General features: G+C 49.0%; 3 protein-coding genes across 4 annotated transcripts; 2 read left to right on the plus strand and 1 right to left on the minus strand.

Annotated features, from left to right (window-relative positions):
• The first annotated feature begins 3292 nt into the window (after positions 1–3292).
• On the plus strand, positions 3293–7466 carry LOC124670769. Of its 2 annotated transcripts, XM_047207245.1 has the most exons (3): positions 3293–3802; positions 7236–7265; positions 7335–7466. In XM_047207245.1, exon 1 carries the CDS (start codon positions 3342–3344, stop codon positions 3792–3794), a length of 453 nt encoding a protein of 150 aa, XP_047063201.1. In that variant the 5' UTR covers positions 3293–3341; the 3' UTR covers positions 3795–3802; positions 7236–7265; positions 7335–7466. The 2 variants fall into 2 exon arrangements, with proteins under 2 accessions (XP_047063201.1, XP_047063200.1); XM_047207244.1 differs by having other exon boundaries at positions 7236–7466.
• Positions 7467–7888: 422 nt separating this feature from the next.
• On the plus strand, positions 7889–12351 carry LOC124670767 (IAA-amino acid hydrolase ILR1-like 5). Its single transcript, XM_047207242.1, has 5 exons — positions 7889–8256; positions 8433–8612; positions 8918–9232; positions 9860–9988; positions 11847–12351. Exons 1-5 carry the CDS (start codon positions 7918–7920, stop codon positions 12228–12230), a joined length of 1347 nt encoding a protein of 448 aa, XP_047063198.1. The 5' UTR covers positions 7889–7917; the 3' UTR covers positions 12231–12351.
• A 497-nt stretch (positions 12352–12848) lies between these two features.
• On the minus strand, positions 12849–13338 carry LOC124670771 (vegetative cell wall protein gp1-like). Its single transcript, XM_047207246.1, has 2 exons — positions 13135–13338; positions 12849–13103 (listed from the first exon to the last, which is right to left on the minus strand). The coding sequence occupies exons 1-2, from the start codon at positions 13336–13338 to the stop codon at positions 12849–12851; spliced, it is 459 nt and encodes a 152-aa protein (XP_047063202.1).
• Between the last annotated feature and the right edge of the window lie 7431 nt (positions 13339–20769).

Raw genomic sequence — 20769 nt, forward strand, 5'->3', positions numbered from 1 at the left:
TTGCGGTAGGAAAATTTTTATTTTCTATGCTACGAACCCCATCAGATAGTTGTATTTTGTGTCATGTAGTTGTTGCAAGATGACCATGGTTGTTTACCCATGATCATCTTGAGGGGGAGTGTTGAACCATGAGTCTAGTAGTAGCACTGTAGTAGCAAGTAGCAAAGTGTCCAGTGTGAGGCCCATGGAGACCCAGGTCAGATGATATAAATACAGAGTGGTGGTCTGAGTGATCTAACCCACCCATTTGTTGAAACTCTACCCAGAGAAACGCATAAAATGTAACTTGAAAAATCTGTTAGATCACTATGTTATGCATATGGTTTGACCTATTTTTTTAAATAATTATGTGTGTTGTCATTCTATTTCCTCGCAAAAAAGTTCTGTTATATTTCATTATTTGGCTGGAAACACACAATTATGGTATGTGACATTTACCATTCCAACCTTTTACTAGTTGATTTTCATTGTTGGGAAACCAAGTTATTTCCGATACTTTTTTAAACGAGAGGCCTTAGCCCTACCTTAAATTAATAATGCCGTTGCCAGCACACTGATAGAAGGGCCAAAAACCAGCTAACAAGAAATGAAAACAACACACACAAAGAAAAATAAAACTTGAACTTCGTGTCCATTGTGTAGCCTTGCAGTCTGGCTGTAGAGGAAGCAAAGTTGGTGAAGAAGAACGCCACTGAGGGCTTGCACCATCGTCAACCTTCAGAGGCGAAGAAACACCACATCGCCATCCGTTTCCACCTCCGAAGAAAGCTCACTGCTTTCTCTCCCTAGACCGGAGGGCGCCGCACCTGTCCGGAGGTAGACAGCTCTCCCTGAGCACGTATGGGCAATGGAAGCCTGCTGCCGGGGAGGAAAAGTCCGAGCACTCGCCACGCTGCCACCCACAAACGTCCCCGCCGCCCCAGCACCAACCACATCACACCGAACCAAGGTTGTCGGGAGCAGACACCAAAGATGCATCCAACCACCACCGCACTCGTCCACACACCCTGATATCTCAAGGCGGCGCCTCCAACAAGGGAACGTCGCCGCCCAAACTGAAGCTTTGGGCTTTCACCCGAGATAGGTAGGTCAAGGAGGGAGGGAATATACCTCGATGTCGCCTTGAAGGAGGAGAACGGCGCCGGTAGCATCGTCGATGTCGTGGTCGCCACCGTCGGCCAAGGGTCTCCCCATCCATCCACCTCCGGCCACCACACCCACCAGCCACCAGAACGAGGTTCGAGGCCGGGATGGTGGATCGATCAACCCCAAGGAGGAGAAACCACCTTCAGATCTGGAGCCCGAGGCCCAACGGTGAGACCTCCGCACCATGCCCACCACCCCCTCACCGCCCACGCGACCGAAGGGCACAGTTTCTAGCATTGACGCCGGCCACCCACCGCCGGGTCAACACCGTCTCCGCCATCCAGGGCCGCCGTCCTAGCTTCCAAGACCCTGCCAGGGTTGCGACGAGCAGCACCCTCGCATGGCCACCCAAGCACCGGCGAGGCCGAGCAGAGGTGGCAGGGAGGAGGGCCGCCGAGCAGCTCAGTACCGCCACACATGGGCTCCCGTGAGCAGATCCCCTCCCCCTCCCCCATCACTGATGCTGCAGGGCTTTGTCGACAGCAGCCTCAGGGGACGGCGAGGAGAAAGAGGAAGGGTGGGTAAGGCGGCAGCGGCGGGGATTAGGGTTTTGGTCCTCGCGTCGCGCACACGCGAGGGGACAATTTCGTCTAGATACACGTCACTAGCCATTTCCGATACTTCTAGAAGGCTGAGGCGGTTTATCTCTGCCGCGACTGCGCCAAACCTCGCCAGCGCGACGTTCCCTCTGCTCCGCCGGACCCCCGTCCCCAAGACTTGGAGTAAAATGCATAGTAGGTACTCGAACTTGTCGGTAGAGATCACTTTGGTCATCGTACAGATAGAATACCAAATTACGGTCACTAAAGACGCATTGTGTGCTCATAGACGGTCACCCGGTCCAAGAGCAAGCGGTATTTGATGACGTGGCACAAGCAGGACCCATTTGTCAGGACCCACTATCAGTTGTTTTAACAAATAGGCCCTCAAACTTACTAGAAACCCAGTCAAAGTTCACCCATTCAGAAGTGTCCATTAAAAGAAAATTAAAATATCCTCATCCTGAAAGAGTAAAACTGGAATCCGTCTTCTCCCCAATCACTCAATCAGTCCAACCACCGCCGCCGCATCGTCTTGCTCGGGATGCGTAGCCTGCGCAGGGCGGCCACCACTGGGCTCCGCCGCATCCTCACAGGACCGAGCTTGGGGGATGCGGTGCCGGCGCCTGGGGAGCCGAGGGTTAGAAGCGACGACCCCCCTCGTCTCCAGCGCACGAAAGCAGGGGCGGCTTCGCTAGCGGGTCACCGGTGCCGACGCCCTCCGCAGACGGGGCTTCCGTGTCACCGGGAGGCGCGTGGTGGAGCTCCTCGTCGTCCCGAGGCTCCGGTCGACCTACGACCTCATTTTTTCCCGGGCGCCGAAGCTCTCCGCCATGGCGGCGAGAAGGGGCAGCTCCTCTTCATCCCAAGCAAGTGGTCCTCCGGCATCTACCGCATCATCTCCGCCTCTATGGTGCGCGCCTCCCAGTGGAATCCTTTGACGACGATGACCACTGGAGCACGTCTGCCGTTGCCTCTCCCCATCTCCGTCAGAAAAGAAATGGGCGCCATCCACGATACGCTTGCTCGCCTCCACGCCGTGAACAAGGAGGCCTAGCATCTGCACCAGCACGACACACTACGCACCGTTTAGTCGTCCTATGCCACAACTATCGGGAAGGGGCAGGGGCAGGGGTGGCCTCCGTCGCGACGCATCGACGTGGTCATCGTTTCCGCTCGCGCGAGAAGGAGCACGGTGGACGCACACGATGTGGTGGGCAGCGCGCCGGAGGAACATGGATGGCCGCGCGCGGGAAGAGCAGGGCAGCGCGCCGGATGATGAGAAGAAGGCAGGGAGAGGGTCTGCAGCTCCGCGAGGCGACGTGGGACGGATGAGGTTAGGTGAGAGGAAGAAGATGGAAAGGGAGGAGGAGTATTTTGCGGGACGGGCCTTTTTGCAAATATTTTCATAGAGCAGGAACCTACCGGACCTGACATGGTGGTCCGCTACTGCCACGTCGAGCGATACAACATCTCACTCGCACGGGTGACCGTATATAAGCACACAACGCGTCTTTGATGACCGTAATTTGGTATTCTATGTGTACGATGACTAAAGTGATCCCCACCAATAAGTTTGAGTACCTACCATGCATTTTACTCCCAAGACTTGCCACTGCCAGGTGAAAATTCCCGCCCCACCTCGCTAGGCCAGGCATGGAGCTCGATTCACCTCCGCCACAACAGGCACCGCCGCTCGCCGACCTCGCCGCCGCCATCCGCCTGGCTGCCGAGGCTGCGGCAGCGCTCTCCGCCCCATCCTCCTCCTCCGCCGCAGCGGCTGCAGCGGCCACCCTCCGCGACGCGCACGCCGCCATCGGCAGCTTCCTCTCCCGCCTCGACGCGCCCGCCGCTCTCCCATCGGACAACGATCAGCCTATGGCGGATGGCAGCGAGCCGGGCGGGCCCGTGATTGGGGAGGTGGAGGACCGGCTCCGGGAGTGCGCCCTGCAGGGGGGCAAGCGGCGGAAGCGGCCCGTCCCGCCGTCGTGGCCCCTCGGCCGCCGTTCCAGCGGCGTTTGCGTGGGACCGGAGGCCACCGAATCGGTGCTGGACGTGGAAGGACGGCGTGGGGCTGCCATGGATCTCTTGCTGCAGTTCCATGCGTAGGATGAAAGGTAACTCTTTGTGCGTTGACGGGCTAATGGGAATTTAACTCTTGATGTTGTATTTTCCAGTTACTTCCTCAGTTAGAAAAAAACAAAGCTGCTTGTATTAAGAATTCTCTTACTCCATCTGCAGGATACAATCCTTGTAACTAGGCATATTGTTAATTTCGCTTTCATCATCACTTGATAAAGTCTGAAGGAAAGTAGTGAAATGTCCTGTTGGAGCAGGATAGATGATAACTAACTGAAAAATGCTCCTTTGCTTCTATTGTGAAGACCAAAAATTGAAGAAGTTCAATATATGCATTGCTTCTTATTGGTGAACTGCGCATAATCAATCACATTGGTAGGTTGAAAGTTTCAAAAAAACATTGGTAGGTTGAACGCTGAAATCTGGGAATTACAAGTCGCTGCTGGGATGTCGACTCAGCATTTGGGCTCGATTTCTGCAGTAGTCACTAGTCAGTCGACCACTTGACTATTCATCTACTATTCTTGATTAGTCTAGGTTTTTTAGTTGAATTACTAGTGAAAATGCACATTTATCAGGTTTGCTCGGGAGCATAAGGGCCATAAGGCTCTGTCCGGGCTATATGTCCCTGGAAACCAAACGTTTGGCATGACAAACTCACAACGGGCTGCCTGGCCTCTGCACCACTGCCTCTGCTGGCACTGTTGCTGCTCTGCTCCTCCCCAATCCGCAGCAACCTTGCTCCTCCACCTGCTCTGCTCCACTGTTGTGATCAACTGTAGCATACTAGTAGTAGTATTAGTTAAGTATCATGGTATTTTGTAGTAGCTATTACTTAACTACAAGTCAACTAGTCAAGCACTACGTGTTTGTAGCGACTATTATATGTGTCGGTATCCTGGGGACTCTGCTCTACTTGTAATACATAATCTGGGATAAATCTGTACAAAATCCAGCAGAAAAAATGCTAAAACAAAGGGTGTGCTAATTGATTTGTAAGCGTTTCTCTAGTTCTCTTCATCAGTTGTGAAGCGTCTGAGGTTCTCTTTTTTAGTTATGACATGGTCTGTCATTTGGCAACGAACAACATTAAATTCGTCAGTCTACTATGTACGTAGCACTTAGGCCTCACACACTGCATAGTATCATACACTAGAATTATGCATATGACCCCAATGAATAGTATTAAAGTGTTGTTTCTCAGACAATTAGGCCTCTCACAGTGCATAGTATCTAGTATTATGCTTATGATTCCAATGGATAGTTTTATAGTGTTGTTTCTTAGAGATCATTTAATGATTTTGTAGGCTCCATAAGTGTTTCAACATTATGACCCATTTGTGCCATATACCAAGCAAATTTGTTTTATTGATATCCACATAGATAAATACGTGAACACAAAATTGAATGAGTCCATACTTGAAGGGTCATACAATATTTTAAAATATATCTAGTATTACATGAATGAAGACCTGAACATAACCTATTATGGCTGGAATTTTTTCACGTATGCTCAACCAAGTCAATTTTGACGATGCCAGATGTAGTATTTCTTTTTATTACCCTGAAATTTTTTGGCTTATGATCATGAACAAATACTGATGGAAGAAATGTAGGAGCAGATGTGATTTCTTATTCAAATCAAGAGTATTGCCCGCCTCATACAATATCTACCGTTGTATGGAATGATATAACCTAACATAATATTCTGAATATCGTCTTGGGAATACAAACGCGGCACATATTGTGTGATGTAGGACCGGCTCAGGAATACCCTATACGCACATTAGACATCCTTCCTTGCCCCATCTTGATGACCGGCAAACAATCTGTACTTATCTATTAGTGTCATTGTTATTGAATTCCCGAATGCGGCCTATTCAGGGTATATCCCTGTCTACAAGGTAATAACCATGTTGGTATTCCTTCTCGTTGACAAGATATTTCATCTGAGGAGCTTGCCATTTGAATTGCTCATTGGACAACATTGTTTGATTGAACACATTGATATCATTTTTGGATCCTGCAGTACCAAGAAAGCATGCCATATCCATAGATCACGCGGAGCTAGTGTAAGTGTAGGAACAACTTCATCACCGCGGGTGAGTTGACCCTTCCATGCCAAAAAACATTTTCCCCAGTGCCAGTGCATAGAATCAAAGCTTACTAAAATGCTAGAAAAAACCATAACTCTCCCGATATAAGTAAACGTTGCACATCTTAACTTGAGGTACTTAATTTAGATGTGCAAATGTGCAATGCTTACTTTATATCGGTGAGAGTCGTGGTTTCCTGGCATGTTAGGAAGCCTCGGGGTTTAGAAGAAATGTTCTGCGGAATGGAAGGGTCAACTCACCCACGGTGATAAAGGTGTTCTTACACTTCTACTAGAGACCGTTGCTTCGCATAATCTTCAGATATGATGTTCCTTGTTGGCTTTGCTGGAACCAACGATTGTATCAACAAATGAATCAACATCGCCCATTGAGCAATTGAAAGAACTATCTTGTCAACGAGGAGAAATTTCAAGATGGTTATTACCTTGTAGATGTGATATACCCTAGATGTGCCACATTAGTGAAGTCAATACTAATGGCATAAACAGGTAATAGAAAATTGTTTACCGGTAATCAAGAAGGGGCACGGAACGATGTGAAACATGCAATTGGTGTGTTACAGAATATACACCATCCGACACATTTGTATTCCTCGGGCGCTCTCCAAAACACTGTCTCATCGACGATGAAAAAGAAGAAGCAGACAATATTATTTTGTTTGAACGAGGAAGAAAACCCATTTATTGGTCTTCCATCATTATTTGTTCATGGTGACTTTAACACCAGCATTTGCCGAACTCTTACAAAGTGATGCTAGCATCTGGCATTGTTCGATGCATGGAGAACTGAAAAATGACTTAGTTGAGCATATATGGAAAACATTTGGGCCACAATAAATTTTGTTCATGTCTTCATTCATGTAATACTAGAAATATTATCACATTTTTTAATGATATTTTATTGACACTTTATGCATGGATCAATTTGATTTTTATATTTATGTGTTAATCTGTTTGGATACCAACATAATGATTTAGATTGATACATGCCACAAATGTGTCCACTATGTTGAAAATGCTTAATATGAATCCTAGAACGCATTAAATGAGATTGTCTGAGAAACAAGGCTATGATACTATGAGCTGAGGAAGTAGTATCATACAAAAAGATTAGTACATAAATGTATGATACAATATTATCATACATTAGCATCATGTCCATGATACTAATGTATGATACAATGCATTGCAAGATGCCTTAGATACTGCTGTAATTTCTCTCCTAATTAACTGCGATAATAAACAATAAGCTTACAAATATGTATTTATCTGTTAGGATTGTTGAAGTGTTCTTCTCCATTTCAGTGGAACTTTCAAATCTCGCATTAATCTGTTCTACTCATTTCCCGCTACAGGATTCATGAATCATGAGTACCAGGAACAAGGTGATGACCGCTGGCTGCAGCACATTTTGCCTTATATCAAGTCTTTTCGTCATCTTTGTTCTTTAGCAGATATTCATAGCCAGAGCACACTTCCACTCCGAGGCAGCTAGGATGAACAGAGTGGTTTAATAAAGAAAAATAATGATACAACCAGAGTCTGAGACACTTCAGATCAGAGTGAGATGTTACATTAGAATGCTTGGGGTCTTCGGAAGTTCTATTTCTGAACAAACGGGCTAAAGCTAAATCATCTGCCCCGTCCCCTTGTACTACTTCTTTTCCTCCTATCGGACATCAAACTGATAAATAGTCTTGCTCAACATGTTTTGATGTCCAGCAGATCACCTTTTTTTACATATGTTTTCTTTTAGTATTAGCGTTTGTTCGAGTGATTTTTTTTTAATCCTCAGATATGCAGTACTCCTGCTCCTACTCCTGCATGTATGGTCAAAGATAAAAATCTGCAAGCATCCTGAAAAATGGTCAAAGATTAAAATGTAAAAATGATTCTTTCAGTTCAGTACCCGACTACCAGCTTACAGGGCTTCGAACGTTCTGCGAAAAATTAAAAATAGAGGGCTTTGACCATTTTACATGCTACTTCTTCTCCTGCTCCTGCATCTCATTCAAGACTGTTGCATTCGCCCAGTCAATGAAGCTTGTCCCAACCTACCACTTCACCATGGCTATTCCTCTGGCCTCCCTACTGCTCCCCCTCCTCCTCTCCACGGCCTTGGCGGAGTATGCGCAGGACCTGCTGCGGCAAGCTGTGGGGGAGCGAGAATGGATCGTCGGCGTGCGGCGGCGCATCCACGCGCACCCAGAGCTCGCGTTCCGGGAACACCGCACCAGCGCCCTCGTCCGCGAGGAGCTAGAGCGCCTTGGGATCACCTGCCGGTCTGTCGCCGGGACTGGCGTCGTCGCGGACGTCGGCTCGGGTCTGTCCCCCATTGTGGCCCTCCGCGCTGACATGGACGCCCTCCCTCTTCAGGTCCGTTCACTTCCCCTCTGATGCTGTTGGCGCAGGGTGTGTGACCAATATCTATACTGGTTAAACTGTGTATCTGGTATGGGTTATGTTACTTATGTAGCAGTACTTACATGCTGATCGTGCTTACTTGATTTGAATGCTGTACCATGTGGCTGTCGCTTGCTGTCAGGTATTAGGAAATTGTTTTCTGCAATGATCACGTTTTGTTGGCTGTGCACCTGCGATGTCAGGAATTGGTGGAGTGGGAGCATAAGAGCACAGTTGATGGCGTGATGCACGCCTGTGGTCATGATGTGCACACGGCGATGCTCCTGGGAGCGGCTAAGTTGCTTCATGAGCGTAAGAATCAGCTTAAGGTAAGTGCTTTCTTGTAGTAATGTTCAAAAGTTGAAGGAATATAGTAGTTCATTCATTAAAAAAGGAATTGGATTGTCCCATATAAACAAGCTCTTGATTTTGATTTGTCTCTCTGGCTTAACTCAACAAAGTAGGACGATCGACCTTTCCTTCAAAAAGAGTAGTCTGGCCATTAAATCAGAAATTTTATGTTAAATTACATATTTTCAATTGTCTTTTACTCGTTAGTCGTTAGTTATGTGGACTCACTCTTCAGAACTTTATAGAGGTTAACATGTTATAACATTTTTCTTGTATGATGAAGGGGACTGTGAGACTCCTTTTTCAGCCTGCTGAGGAGGGTGGTGCTGGTGCATCTCACATGGTAAAAGAAGGTGTTCTCCATGGTGTTGAGGCTATATTTGCCATGCATGTCGATCATCGAATTCCGACAGGCATAATAGCTGCTCACGCAGGGCCAACACAAGCAGCTGTATGCTTTTATGTAGTGAGAATTGAAGGTAAATCCGGGAGGGCCGAAACCCCACACTTAAATGCGGATCCTATCGCCGCTGCAGCATTTACCATCCTGTCCCTCCAACAGCTCACTTCGAGAGAAGACGATCCTCTTCACAGCCAAGTACGTCACTGTCCTTTAGCAATACTATTTTGCGTTGCTGATTTTCTTCAAACATTTTACACAGAAAATTATAAAGAAAACACAATGGATCATGCCAACAAACAAAAAAATCTTTATTGCAAAAAAAAGTAGAGTAAATCTTGCTCATATACATGTTATTGGGGCTATTTGTGTTGGTGTTCCTCTGTGCAAGTATCCGCCCCTGTTGCTCAAGGCATTGTACCAATTAAAGGAAACAAGTGCTAAATTTTCTCCTTTATACAAGTTCTCCACTTCTCCTACAGTCCTATGTGGTCGACCCCACCTCCATGTAATATTAGGGCTTATACATCAGAAGACTGCATTTGTTCTAGTGTGGATTAGGTATTGATGCACGATTGTAACCAATTTGTTCCATAACTTGGGATTACAAATCAACAGCTTGGCGAAGAATGTGATTCTCATTTTGTTGCATATTGGTAACATCATTCCATTGGATGTCTTTAGATTCGGCAATATAACTATATACATTCAAAAAGTCTAAGTTAGGCAACAGCAGATCCTTGTAAATGTTGTCGACCAGAATTTTGCTCTTTTATACAGCCCAACATTGATGTGCTCGGGTTGATCTGTATATTTTATGTTCAGGTGCTCTCTGTTACCTATATCAAAGGTGGGAAATCTATCGATGTCACGCCTTCATTTGTTGAATTTGGCGGTACTTTGAGGAGCCTCACTACTGAAGGACTTCATCGGCTTGAGAAAAGGCTTAAGGAGGTTAGCATTATGGCACAATTTAACTTGCTAAAAAGTTGGCATTTGATGATAATATTGTATGCTGCAAATTCGCGGGTGCCTTCAAATTTAATTATTCTGTAAGCAAAGGGCTTCATATCACTCACCACGCTGATTTTCAACTACGGAACTTACAATCCCAACACGTTCATGTATGATCTATTGATCTTTTCCCCATGGCCAGCGATTCATGTTTCTTTTCCTTGTAAACAGGCTGCACGAAGGAGTTAACACTGTTAGTGTATGCAAATAATCACTTCAAATACTCCAGTTTCTTGATGAAATTTGGGGCCATGGGGAACAACAAGTCCCCCCGTCTCGTTCCCCTCGCGTCGCCCCCTCCAGGCGACCGAGGGGGCGAAACCCTACGCGCGCCGCCGCCCGCCCACCCCTCCTCCTCCGCCCCTCCTTGTCGCCCCCGGAGGTGACGCCGGCCGAAGGCCGCGTCGCCGGTGAAGGGGCGGCGGGGATTCCTTCCTCGGCCCGTGGTCCTCGCTCCGCGGCGCAGCAGCATGGGGGCTGGTTGCTCGCGCGGCGGCCGCCATGGCCGGGGCGCTGCTCGGCGAATCCCTCCTCCACGACCTCGGCCGTGGACTCCGGGGCGGTTGCGGCCGGTGGTGACCCCGGCGGGGATCTTTGGACACCGGAGCGGCGGCTCCGGATGGTGGCAACGGCGCTGTCTTCTACGCGGCGAGCGGCGGCCGTGGGTGGTGCGGGCCCGTGTCCTCGGCCGTGCGGGCGTCGGGGAGGCGGTGAACGTGTGGTGCGACGCTTGGGGCCCTCCGCCGGGCTGCGGTGTCAGATCTGGGGAGATCTCCGCCCCCGACCGATGAAGCTCGCAACTTTCGGCCAGATCTGCGTGTTTGTGGCCGGGTTGTTGGTGGTGGGGCTGGTCGGGACCGGGGAAACCTCCGGCCGGCGGTGGCCACGACGTCGTCGACGCCCCGGCGCCGATTCCCTCCTTGGAGGCTTCGTTGAGGTCCCTTCTTCCTCCCCACCCAACCCCCCGCCCGGGGTGAAAACCCTAGTCCCCGCTTGGGCGGTGGCGGCGTCACGACGTCGTTCCCCTCTCCCGAAGGCTCCGTCCGGGGCTGCTGGGGTGGTTGGCAAGGTTCTTCTGTTGTCGGTGGTGGTTCTTGGCGGTGCTCCTTGTGCGGCGTCGAGCCAGGTCTCGGAGGTTGCTCCGCAAGCTTGGGTCCGGTGGTGGTTGCTGCTTTTGTCCGCCGATCCTCCCGGTGCGCCTTCGTTCATCGGCCGTGCGTCCTTCCGGACGGTGATGTGGGTGGCGATGGCCGTGGCGTGGCTTCACGGTGCGGCAGCTGGTCTTGATCTCTCCTTTGAGCTTTGGGTAGTCTCAGCGATGGTGCGTTCTTGGGGGAACCTCTCTGCCTTTCGACGGTGCGGCGCCCTGCGATCCGGGGCGAGAGGGAAGGGATCCCTCTTCGGAGTCAGAGACCGTGTGCTGGCCTCCTTTCGTTCTTGTGGTAGAAATGCAAGCAGTGTGCCTGCGGATGATGCTCCCTACTACCCCTGCTTCTCCTGGTGTCGGCGTTCGTGAAGACGATGGACACGGCGTGTCAAGCGAAGCTCGTAGTTTTTATCCTTTGTTTGCTTGTGTATCTGTGTCCTGTTCGCTGTGTTTGCTATGTATGCACTCTGTATCTGCCGGTTTCGCGGCTTTATTAATTTAAAGCAGGGCTTAGGCCTTATGTTTAAAAAAAATTTGGGGCCATTAGGCCCTTTGATCGAAAAATATCATCACTTAAAAATACTGAATAGCTTTGCCGTCGGTGTCATGCAAACTGAAGCGACGTGAATCGATGCTCTTGCTTTTTTCCAGGTAGTAGAAGGGCAGGCAGCTGTGCATAGATGCATGGGAGTTGCGGAGATATTGGGAGCTCCTGACTACCCAATGTATCCTGCAGTCGTGAATGATGAGAGACTGCATCATCATGTAGAGATTGTGGGAAGACATTTGCTCGGTCCAGATAAGGTGAAGCCTGGAGAGAAGATCATGGCAGGGGAGGATTTTGCTTTCTACCAACAGTTGGTTCCTGGCGTTATATTTGGCATTGGTATTCGAAATGAGAAAGCTGGTTCCATCCACTCCCTGCACAACCCGCATTTCTTTGTTGACGAGGATGTCCTCCCAATTGGAGCTGCATTACATACCGGTATAGCGGAAATGTATCTTACTGGCCGATCGACTCTTGATGAAGACTAGCAGCCTGCATTCGATTTGATGTTCTTTGAGAAGCAATGGAATGTATAAACTTATATTGAGATGCTCCAAGTCTTGTGCGGTACAAGGCTCCTGGGAGGTCAAATTCGTACTTGAAAGCGAACAGGTATGTACAAATTGTACTCCCTTCATCCCAAAATAAGTGTCTCAACTTTTTGTAGATACTGATGTAGTATCTGGAATTAAAATACGTTTAGATACATCTGTATCTAGACAAAACTGAGTCACTTATTTTAGGATGGAGGTAGTAGTTAAAATGCGGAGTACAAGTTCATGCTCTCTAGAAAAAACCCAACAAGATAGAAAAAAATTGAAACAGTGTCTAGGAGAAACTAGAACAATATTGATATAGTAGAAGCAGGAGTAATTCGTCCCTGACATGAATCGAACTCTGGTCATTTGAGTGCGCCACTGCGATCCCAACCACTAGGCTAAGCCTACGTCATCAAAAAACCCAACAAGATAGGAATCGTACAGTGTAACCAAGGAAGATGCTGAAGCCCTGTTATGGCCGGAGTCACAACTGATCAATCAAGTAAACATGGCTAAAACCATTGAGCAAAGAATGTAAACTCATTGACGGCATGGTCTGCTTCATGCCTATGCAGAAGGAGGTGGCGCAAGGAATGGCATCGGCACAGTCACAGACGGAATGGAAGGCATCAGAGGCATTGACACCTTGGGGATGGATGGAATTGCAGGCATTGGCGCCAGGGTCACCTTGGGCACAACAACAGCAGGCATGGGCGGCAAGGTGACCTGTGGCACGGTGATCACGGGCACCACTGGCATGGGCGGCAATGTAACCTGGGGCACGGTAATTGTGGGCACGGCCGACGTCGGTGGCACTGCGACCTGTGGTGTGCTGACTGGTGACCGCGGGCACGGTTGGTATCGGGGGGATTGTAGTAGGCATGGTGGGCACGGGCGGCTTCGGCGCAGGGATGCCTGGGACGGCGGCTGGAGTTGCCGTGGGAGCAGCTGCTTCCGTCGTGTCAGCAAGGAAGCGACCGGCAAAGGTCATGTTGCCGCTTAGGAGAGCGAGCGCCATGGCAATGGCCAAGAAGAAGCTACTAGCACTGGCGGCCATTGCAGGAAGTAGTTGATGATTGCAGGATTGGTTCTCGGCTTGCTTGGTGCTAACATCAGGAATCGTGCATGCACATTTATACGCGACAAGGTGATCCGAGTTGTGATTAGATTGGTGATTGGCCAGATTAAACAGAGTCTCGGGAAAAGGAACTTCTATGTGGAGTTGGTGATGATCGGACCAGTTTGATGACGAGGTAGTATTGACGTAGTGACAGGTGATGATCAGACCTTTCTTCAGTTAATTCACCTCCCCGCATGAGCATTGGATTTATTTTTTTAAACAGAGGCGGAAGTTTTGCTCAAATCTATAATTATACAAGTTTTACGTTGGTATTTTTAATAACCGTCTATTTACCATCGAATCTTTCACTCTACCTCCTCTTACTAAGACTATAGGAGAGAACTGCCATTTAATTTACAGAAAACCAAGCGAAAGCAGATACTCCTACAAACAAACTAAAGCCATATATTCATCACAAAGCAAGAAAACCCCACACTAGCAAAGAAAACCCGACAAACACTGCCAATATATAACAACTGCGCCAATTGCAAACCCTCACACATGAACGACGGAATGGAGCCCTCGACGAGAGCACTCAACAAAAGCCAATGGCCTACACCAAAGCTACAGAACGGCCCAAACAGAGGAGAGCCAAGAAACTGAAGAACATCCAACAAGCAGCCACAAGCTCCTTTCATATTGCGCCATTCTTCTTGTCTTTGCACCCCGAGGGACTTTTCCTTTCGGATGCCGGTACGAGGACAATCACCCACCAAGAAATCGCCCTTCGACATCTAGGAATAGCAACCTCCAAGCTGCTGAGCACGTCACATAACTCTTTTGCAAAGAGAGCGTTGGGGTTATGAGCCAGCGGAGGTGGAATGAGCATGGAAGCAACATCTGATTCCTCAGGCGAGCTCAAGATCGCTGTCGAGTCCACCTTCATGTGCTCCACTGAGAGATGAAAATCAAAGCTTTCACCAAGCCCCCAAAGCTCAGGCATGATTTGCAGCACCGGAGCCATAACTTCGGTGATGGCCTCACCCCTAGCGGTAGATGGAACAGACAACAAGGAGGAACAGTCTTCAACACAGGGAGAAACAACCATAAAACTCCGCTCATGTGTCCTTCACGGAGCCAGCACCAACCTCACCAAGAGAACGCGGGGTGGTCTTCAACATAGTCGACACAACAGAAAGCTTGCTCAGTGCAACCTCCATCTGCTCCAGATAGCTCCCAACCTGCGCCAAGCATCTTGCAGCTGAGCTGCCAAAGTGAACTGAAGCATTACACCAGACAGAGTCACAGAGCCAATGGGAGCAAAAACAACCAATGCCCAAGACCAAAGAAGAGGTGCCTTGGAAGGGAGCGAGGATGAAAGATCTCATCGGAACCCTTAGAGTGATTGACATTGGATTTGCTTACTAGCAAAGTGATGAACACCGGCTCTAGCACCTCTTGCGTCATGTCAAGTCCATTGGTCATTTGGTTCGTCACACCGATGTGCACAACCATCGATAAATATAAATATATTAGTGATGGCCCCTTCGAAGCGAAGGGAGCTAGACCCCATACATCCGAATGGATCAAGTCAAAAGGATGCGCTGACTCGCTAGTGGGATAAGGTAACTGAGGTTTGCCAAGTCTACATCCCTGACAATGTAACGAGACATCTCCTGAGATATGCCCCAGAAGACCTCGATGAATTAAAGAAAACAGACAAGAACCACAAGAATGGCCAAGTCGATGATGTTGTAGCAGAAGCAGCGAGAGCATGTGGATTAGTGGGTGTGGTGGTACCAGAAGGAGCACGAAGGCAGTCGAGCTCCAAAAGACCCTAGGAGTCACGGCCGAGGGCTAGCCCCAACCAGAGCTCTGGTGTGACAATCCTGGATAGAACAAGAATCAACATCAAGAATTAGTAAGCTGAATAGCGGAAAACAAATTTATGGTAAGATGGGGAACATGAAAAATATCGGGAACATATAAAGAGCGAGTAGCAATGGGAAGAGAATATAAGATGTGAGAACATTAACATGAAGATCAAGAGGTCGAAGAGAAGAAAGAGCATAAGAATCAGAAGACATGTGAAAAGGAGCTTCAGAATCCAGAACCCACGAAGATGTACCTAACTGTGTAGATGATGGGTGCGTAGTGCTAGAAGCACTTATCATAGACCCGTTGAACAAGAGCCAGAAGTGGCAGGCATCCACTTAAGCCTCATAATCTCACTGAAAGAGGTTGTCGAAGGAGCACGAGTACCAGTAGACGAGGTGGGCACAATGTTGTGCAAGTCCAACATATTGTTGAAGCAATCCGTCTCTGGGTGTCCTGGCTTCTGACAATATCCGCACAACATACTAGGACGAGATTGTCCCCTACCACGACAAGAATGACCTGCACGACCAGGCGGTGTGGGCAAGAGTGGTGTAGCATTCTAAGGAGAGGGTACTGATGCGACAGGAGATCGAGCAACGAGCACATAGGGCACCGCAAGTAAACCAACACCATGTAGACAAGTCTCCTTAGCACAAACCTCAGAGATAGGAACACGGCCGCGAGAAATCAACTAAGCACGCCTGGGCTCACACTCCGGGTAAAGCTTAGACAAGAACTCATAGATGCGCAAAAACTCCAAGTCTGGCTCATAGTATAGCAACACGGGAAAGTACCACAGACAACGCCGCAGAGGGAGTAAAGATGGCACCGGATAGCAGGGTTGAACTCATCAACTATGAAGTCACCCCGCTGTAACATACAATAAAAAAATAGAGAGAATCATTAGAAGGTTGATAGCGCTGACGAATGTGAGACCACATCTCAGAGACAATACAAAGGCCCGTAAACTCAAAAGCAAACTGAGGTTGAACACTATGAGAGAGAATTGTAGCATCCTCATCACACCACTGACCACCACGATAGGTACAAAGAGCAGCTGAGTAGTCAAGTACCTGCTGAGTAGTCAAGTACCTGATGATCATAAGCATTATTTTGCAACAGCCTTGGTAACCTTCACAACATCCTTAGCATCCTGGGAAGCATCTACAATAAGGACTGGTGGGATGGACAGGGTAGGAACCACAGGAGCAAGGGGACTAGAGACCACACTAGTGAGAATGCCCCATAGTAGATGGCAACGAGCAATGCTAACATAGTCCGACAAAGACGATGACATAGTGGTACCCTATTTTTTTTCTTGAGAGTTAACACTCACTAGCCAGTGGCGACCTAAATAGGGAACGGGCAAGCAGAGGCTCACATAATGGGGCAGGAAAAGGCGGCTAGTTCTATACATCGACCAGGTCGGTGCCTACCAGGCACGCACACCCTGGTCTGGTATTGGGCCTGGCCCATTTAGCATTTCTTTACTTTTTTCTTTTTCGTTGTCTGTTTCTATTTTTTATTTTTATTTTATTTTATTTTCTATTTCCTTATTCTTTTTTGTTTTTTTGTTTTCTATTTATTTTTTTGTTCAAATTCGAGAAAAGGTCAAATTCGAAAATTATTAAAATTTGAAAAATTGCCCAAAATCGGAAATTGTTCAAATTCAAAAAAATCAAATATAAAAAACTGTGAAAATTATTCAAATTCGAAAAATGTTGAAATTTGGAAATTGTTCATATTTTAAAAAGAATAAAATTATGAAAATAATGTTTTTCAAATTTTAGAAAATATACAAATTTAAAATATGTTCATAAGAAAAAAATTCAATCTTTGAAAAAGTTTAGATCTTTAAAATAGTTTAGTTTTTATAAAAAAAGTTTAGATTAATTTTTTATTTTAGAAAACATTGAAAAAAGAAGAAAAGAAAAAGTAGAAAAGAAGAAAACGGAGAAAAAAAAAGACGTGAGTGGCCCGGCCCAACATCCACCCTGGGGTGTGCGGCACCCGGTCCGGCGGGTCCGCACCAACCAGGATGGTGTATAGCACCTCCCGGCATAGGCCGGCAAAGGCTTGCTCGGTGCAGAGGCGGATCGGGCCTAGGGCCGATCGAATCGGGCCCAGACTGGCCGAATCCGAGTCGAGTCTGGCCGAATCGGGGCACATACGACGGGATCGAGCGAGGGTGCTCGAGTAGACGAGTACGACTCGATTGCGACGAGCGCTGATGCTACGGTGGCGTAGGGATCTGCGTGGGCGGCGAGTGGAACGGGGGCTGCTTGCAGAGCAGCGGCACATTTATTTAGGAGTTAATAATACAAAATTTCTGATTTTTTTACTGCTTAAGTGAATTTGGAAATAATTTGTGGCACAAGATAATTTCCAAGAAATATTTAACTAGGGAGTGGGTGGAGGGGTCTATTTTCATGAATAAATTCTAAGGGATCTGAGTTGCGGGCGTCAACGATCAGCAGTACAGTTCAGGGAAGGGTTACAAAAGATTAAACATGGGTTCTCGTGGGGAGCTAAATTTAAATTTTTTAAACATAAGGCCAAAGGCCCAGCTTTAAATTAATAAAGCGGTAGGAGTCGATACAACACACGCCACATAACGGAGACCTCCAAATACAAGTGCTGCCATACAAGTACCCAAGTCTGAAACACATATGAAAGAAAACAGCTAGAGAGTGGCGAGTAGCGGCGCGCAGGAAGAAAACGTCAATCCACCCAGGATGTCGATGTCGTCGGCGTCCTCCGGCCCCGATCCTCGCGTGTAGCCTCCTAACCTCGTCCGAGTGCCACGTCCAGCAGCGGGCGGTCCTTCCGTCCGACCAGTACCCTCCAGCTCCGCATGTAGATAGACATTTTGAAGATAGCATCGGCCGGGTTGGATATCAGGGAGCCTTCAATAGCAAGCTTGTTGCGGATGTTCCAAAGCGCCCAACTCTGGGCAGCGAAGGTGTACCAAGCTATCCTACGAAGTCTACCCGTCAAGCCGTTGGCAATGGCTACAAAGTCCGCAGCCTCTGCTGGGTCCCAAGAGCGAGCAAGTAGATCCCTAATCCCCGCCCACATAAATCTCGCGATGTGACAAGTGAAGAAGATATGATCGCAAGTTTCCCAATCCCCACAAAGGGCGCATCGCCCATCCGATGGCCCGTTCCGTTTGAGCAATTGGTCCCCGGAGGGAAGCCTACCACGGATTAGTTGCCATAAGAACACCCTGATCTTCGGCGGAACCCTCGTGCGCCAAATCTCTTTAAAGTGGGTAATCGTCCCCCTCGGGACATCTTGGAGTACAACGAGTTGGTGGAGTACTCCCCGGATGGTTCCGGAGCCCGGCGGACTACGTCCTCGCCATCCGAAGCGGGCGAGAGGTCAAAAATCCTGCGAGAGATTGTCCCATTCGACTCGCTCGGCTAAGCCGAAGGTGCGACGGAACCTTATCCGCCAACCCTCGTTGGTCCCGACCCCACGGACAGTAGCAAAGTGATTGTCGCAGCAAGCAAACAACCGCGGAAAGGTGAAGCGAAGGGGCCCATTACCCGTCCACCAGTCCAGCCAGAAGTAGGTTCGACGCCCATTGTGAACCTGGTGCTTAGCACCCAATTTAAAGTACCATTTGATCTTTTGAATGGCGTTCCAGAATTGAGATCCTTTGGTGGGAACCGCCGGGGAAAATAGATCATGGTCCCCCAGGTACTTGGCCCTAAGAAGGTCTGCCCACAGGCCTTCGGCGTTCGATAGATCTTCCGGATCCACTTTACCATCAAGGCGATATTCATGGACTTGGTGTTGAGGATACCCAACCCTCCAAACGCCCGGGTTTGCACACCGTAGCCCAGTCCACCATATGGTACTTGCGTTTGGCCCCCACTCCCTCCCAAAAGAAGCGGGACCTGTGCTTGTCCATGGCTGCGTGAGTCGTGTCATGAAGCAAATAGAGACCCATGGCAAACAACGGGAGGCTGGAGAGGCATGAGTTGGTAAGCTCAAGCCTCCCAGCCGACGCGAAGAAAAGGCCCTGCCAAGGCTCAACCCGGTGGCCAACCTTCTCGGTGAGGAAGTGCCAGTCCGCGACTGAGAGGCGGCGGTCACTAACCGGTAGGCCAAGGTAGTGAAACGGCAAGCTCCCGAGCTTGCAGTTAAGGGAGTCAGCCACCCTCTGACGCTCCCTGTCTGTGACCCCTGTCACAATCACTTCGCTCTTCACGAAGTTGATCTTAAGTCCCGACATGTTCTCAAAACAGAGAAGCAGGAACTTAAGATTGGCGAGCCCCACCTCGGAGGGTTCCAGCGAGAATCAGGGTGTCGTCTGCGTATTGGAGGTGCGTGATCCCGCCCGGGATGAGGTGGGACACCACACCTTTGAGGTGCCCCGCCTCGGAGGCCCTGGCAATGATAGCCGCAAGCGAGTCCACCATGAAGTCGAACAGGATCGGTGATAGCGGGTCGCCTTGCCGCACACCACGAGCGTTCCTGAAGTTCTCCCCGATGACACCATTAACGTTGACCGCAGTCGGCCACCCGAGACCAGCTGCATCAAGCGGTGGACAATCATGGGAGAGAAACCCTTCCTTAACAGCACTTCTCTCAGGAAGTCCCAACTTACCCGATCGAAGGCTTTCTCAAAGTCCAGTTTGAGGAGAAGGCCCTTGAGCTTCTTGACCCTCAGCTCATGGGCGATCTCATGCAGGGTGAGCACACCCTCGTGCAGGCCTCCGCCCCGATGAAGGCCGATTGACTACGGTCTATGGTCTTATGCGCAAGAGGTGCAAGACGGGTAGCGTAAGCCTTGGCAACGAATTTAAAGATAACGTTTATGAGAGCGATAGGCCTAAACTGCTTGATAGTGTCAGCTCCCTGGATTTTCGGGATGAGGGATATGACTCCAAAATTAAGGCGCCCAATGTCGACCCTCCCTAGGGCGAAGTCATTGAGCATCTGGAGAATGGGAGATTTAAGGATATCCCAGAACTTCTTGAAGAAGAAGACCGGTAGCCCATCTGGGCCAGGGGCCGAGTCGGGTTTCATGCCCTCCAGAACCTCATCCAGCTCTTCAGGGGTAAAGGTAAGCTCCAGACCCCTATTCTCCTCGTCGGAGATTCTCTTGGCAGCCGGCCAAAGGTCCCGGGCAAGGGAGAAGACCCTCTCCTCCCCCTCGGCACCCATCAAGCCTTGGTAAAACTGGTAAACATGTCCCATCATCTCTTGCTGGTCAGAAATCTCCCCAGTTTCCGTCAGCAGTCGAGGAATAAGACACTTCCTGCGCCTCCCATTGGCGAAGGCATGGAAGAATGCGGTGCAGGAGTCCCCTTTAAGGGTCCATTGCAGCCTGCTGCGTTGTCGCCAGTAATCTTCTTCCGCGCCATCCAGCTGGACGATCTGGTCCTCCAGGAAATAGCGGAGGGCCCAACCCTCCTCATCGAGACCAGACGAGTCAGCGAGCTCGTCAAGCTCCTTAACCTGGGAGAGGAGGTTATCCCGAGCCTCCCTCCGCAGTTTGCCAAGATTGGCCCCCCAACCCCGCAGATGTTGGTGAAGGCA

The sequence above is a fragment of the Lolium rigidum genome, chromosome 7, assembly GCF_022539505.1.
Source record: "Lolium rigidum isolate FL_2022 chromosome 7, APGP_CSIRO_Lrig_0.1, whole genome shotgun sequence".
Taxonomy (NCBI): domain Eukaryota; kingdom Viridiplantae; phylum Streptophyta; class Magnoliopsida; order Poales; family Poaceae; genus Lolium; species Lolium rigidum.

What these genes read in the sequence shown, in the direction of transcription:
- LOC124670769 (XM_047207244.1), top strand. Translation starts at nt 3,342, where the DNA reads ATGGAGCTCGATTCACCTCCGCCACAACAGGCACCGCCGCTCGCCGAC.
- LOC124670767 (XM_047207242.1), top strand. Translation starts at nt 7,918, where the DNA reads ATGAAGCTTGTCCCAACCTACCACTTCACCATGGCTATTCCTCTGGCC. An exon ending in TGGACGCCCTCCCTCTTCAG is followed by an intron (nt 8,257 to 8,432) that starts GTCCGTTCACTT and finishes GTCAGGTATTAG; the next exon opens with GAAATTGTTTTCTGCAATGA. An exon ending in ACGATCCTCTTCACAGCCAA is followed by an intron (nt 9,233 to 9,859) that starts GTACGTCACTGT and finishes TTTTATGTTCAG; the next exon opens with GTGCTCTCTGTTACCTATAT.
- LOC124670771 (XM_047207246.1), bottom strand. Translation starts at nt 13,338, where the DNA reads ATGGCCGCCAGTGCTAGTAGCTTCTTCTTGGCCATTGCCATGGCGCTC. An exon ending in CAATCCCCCCGATACCAACC is followed by an intron (nt 13,104 to 13,134) that starts GTGCCCGCGGTC and finishes AGCACACCACAG; the next exon opens with GTCGCAGTGCCACCGACGTC.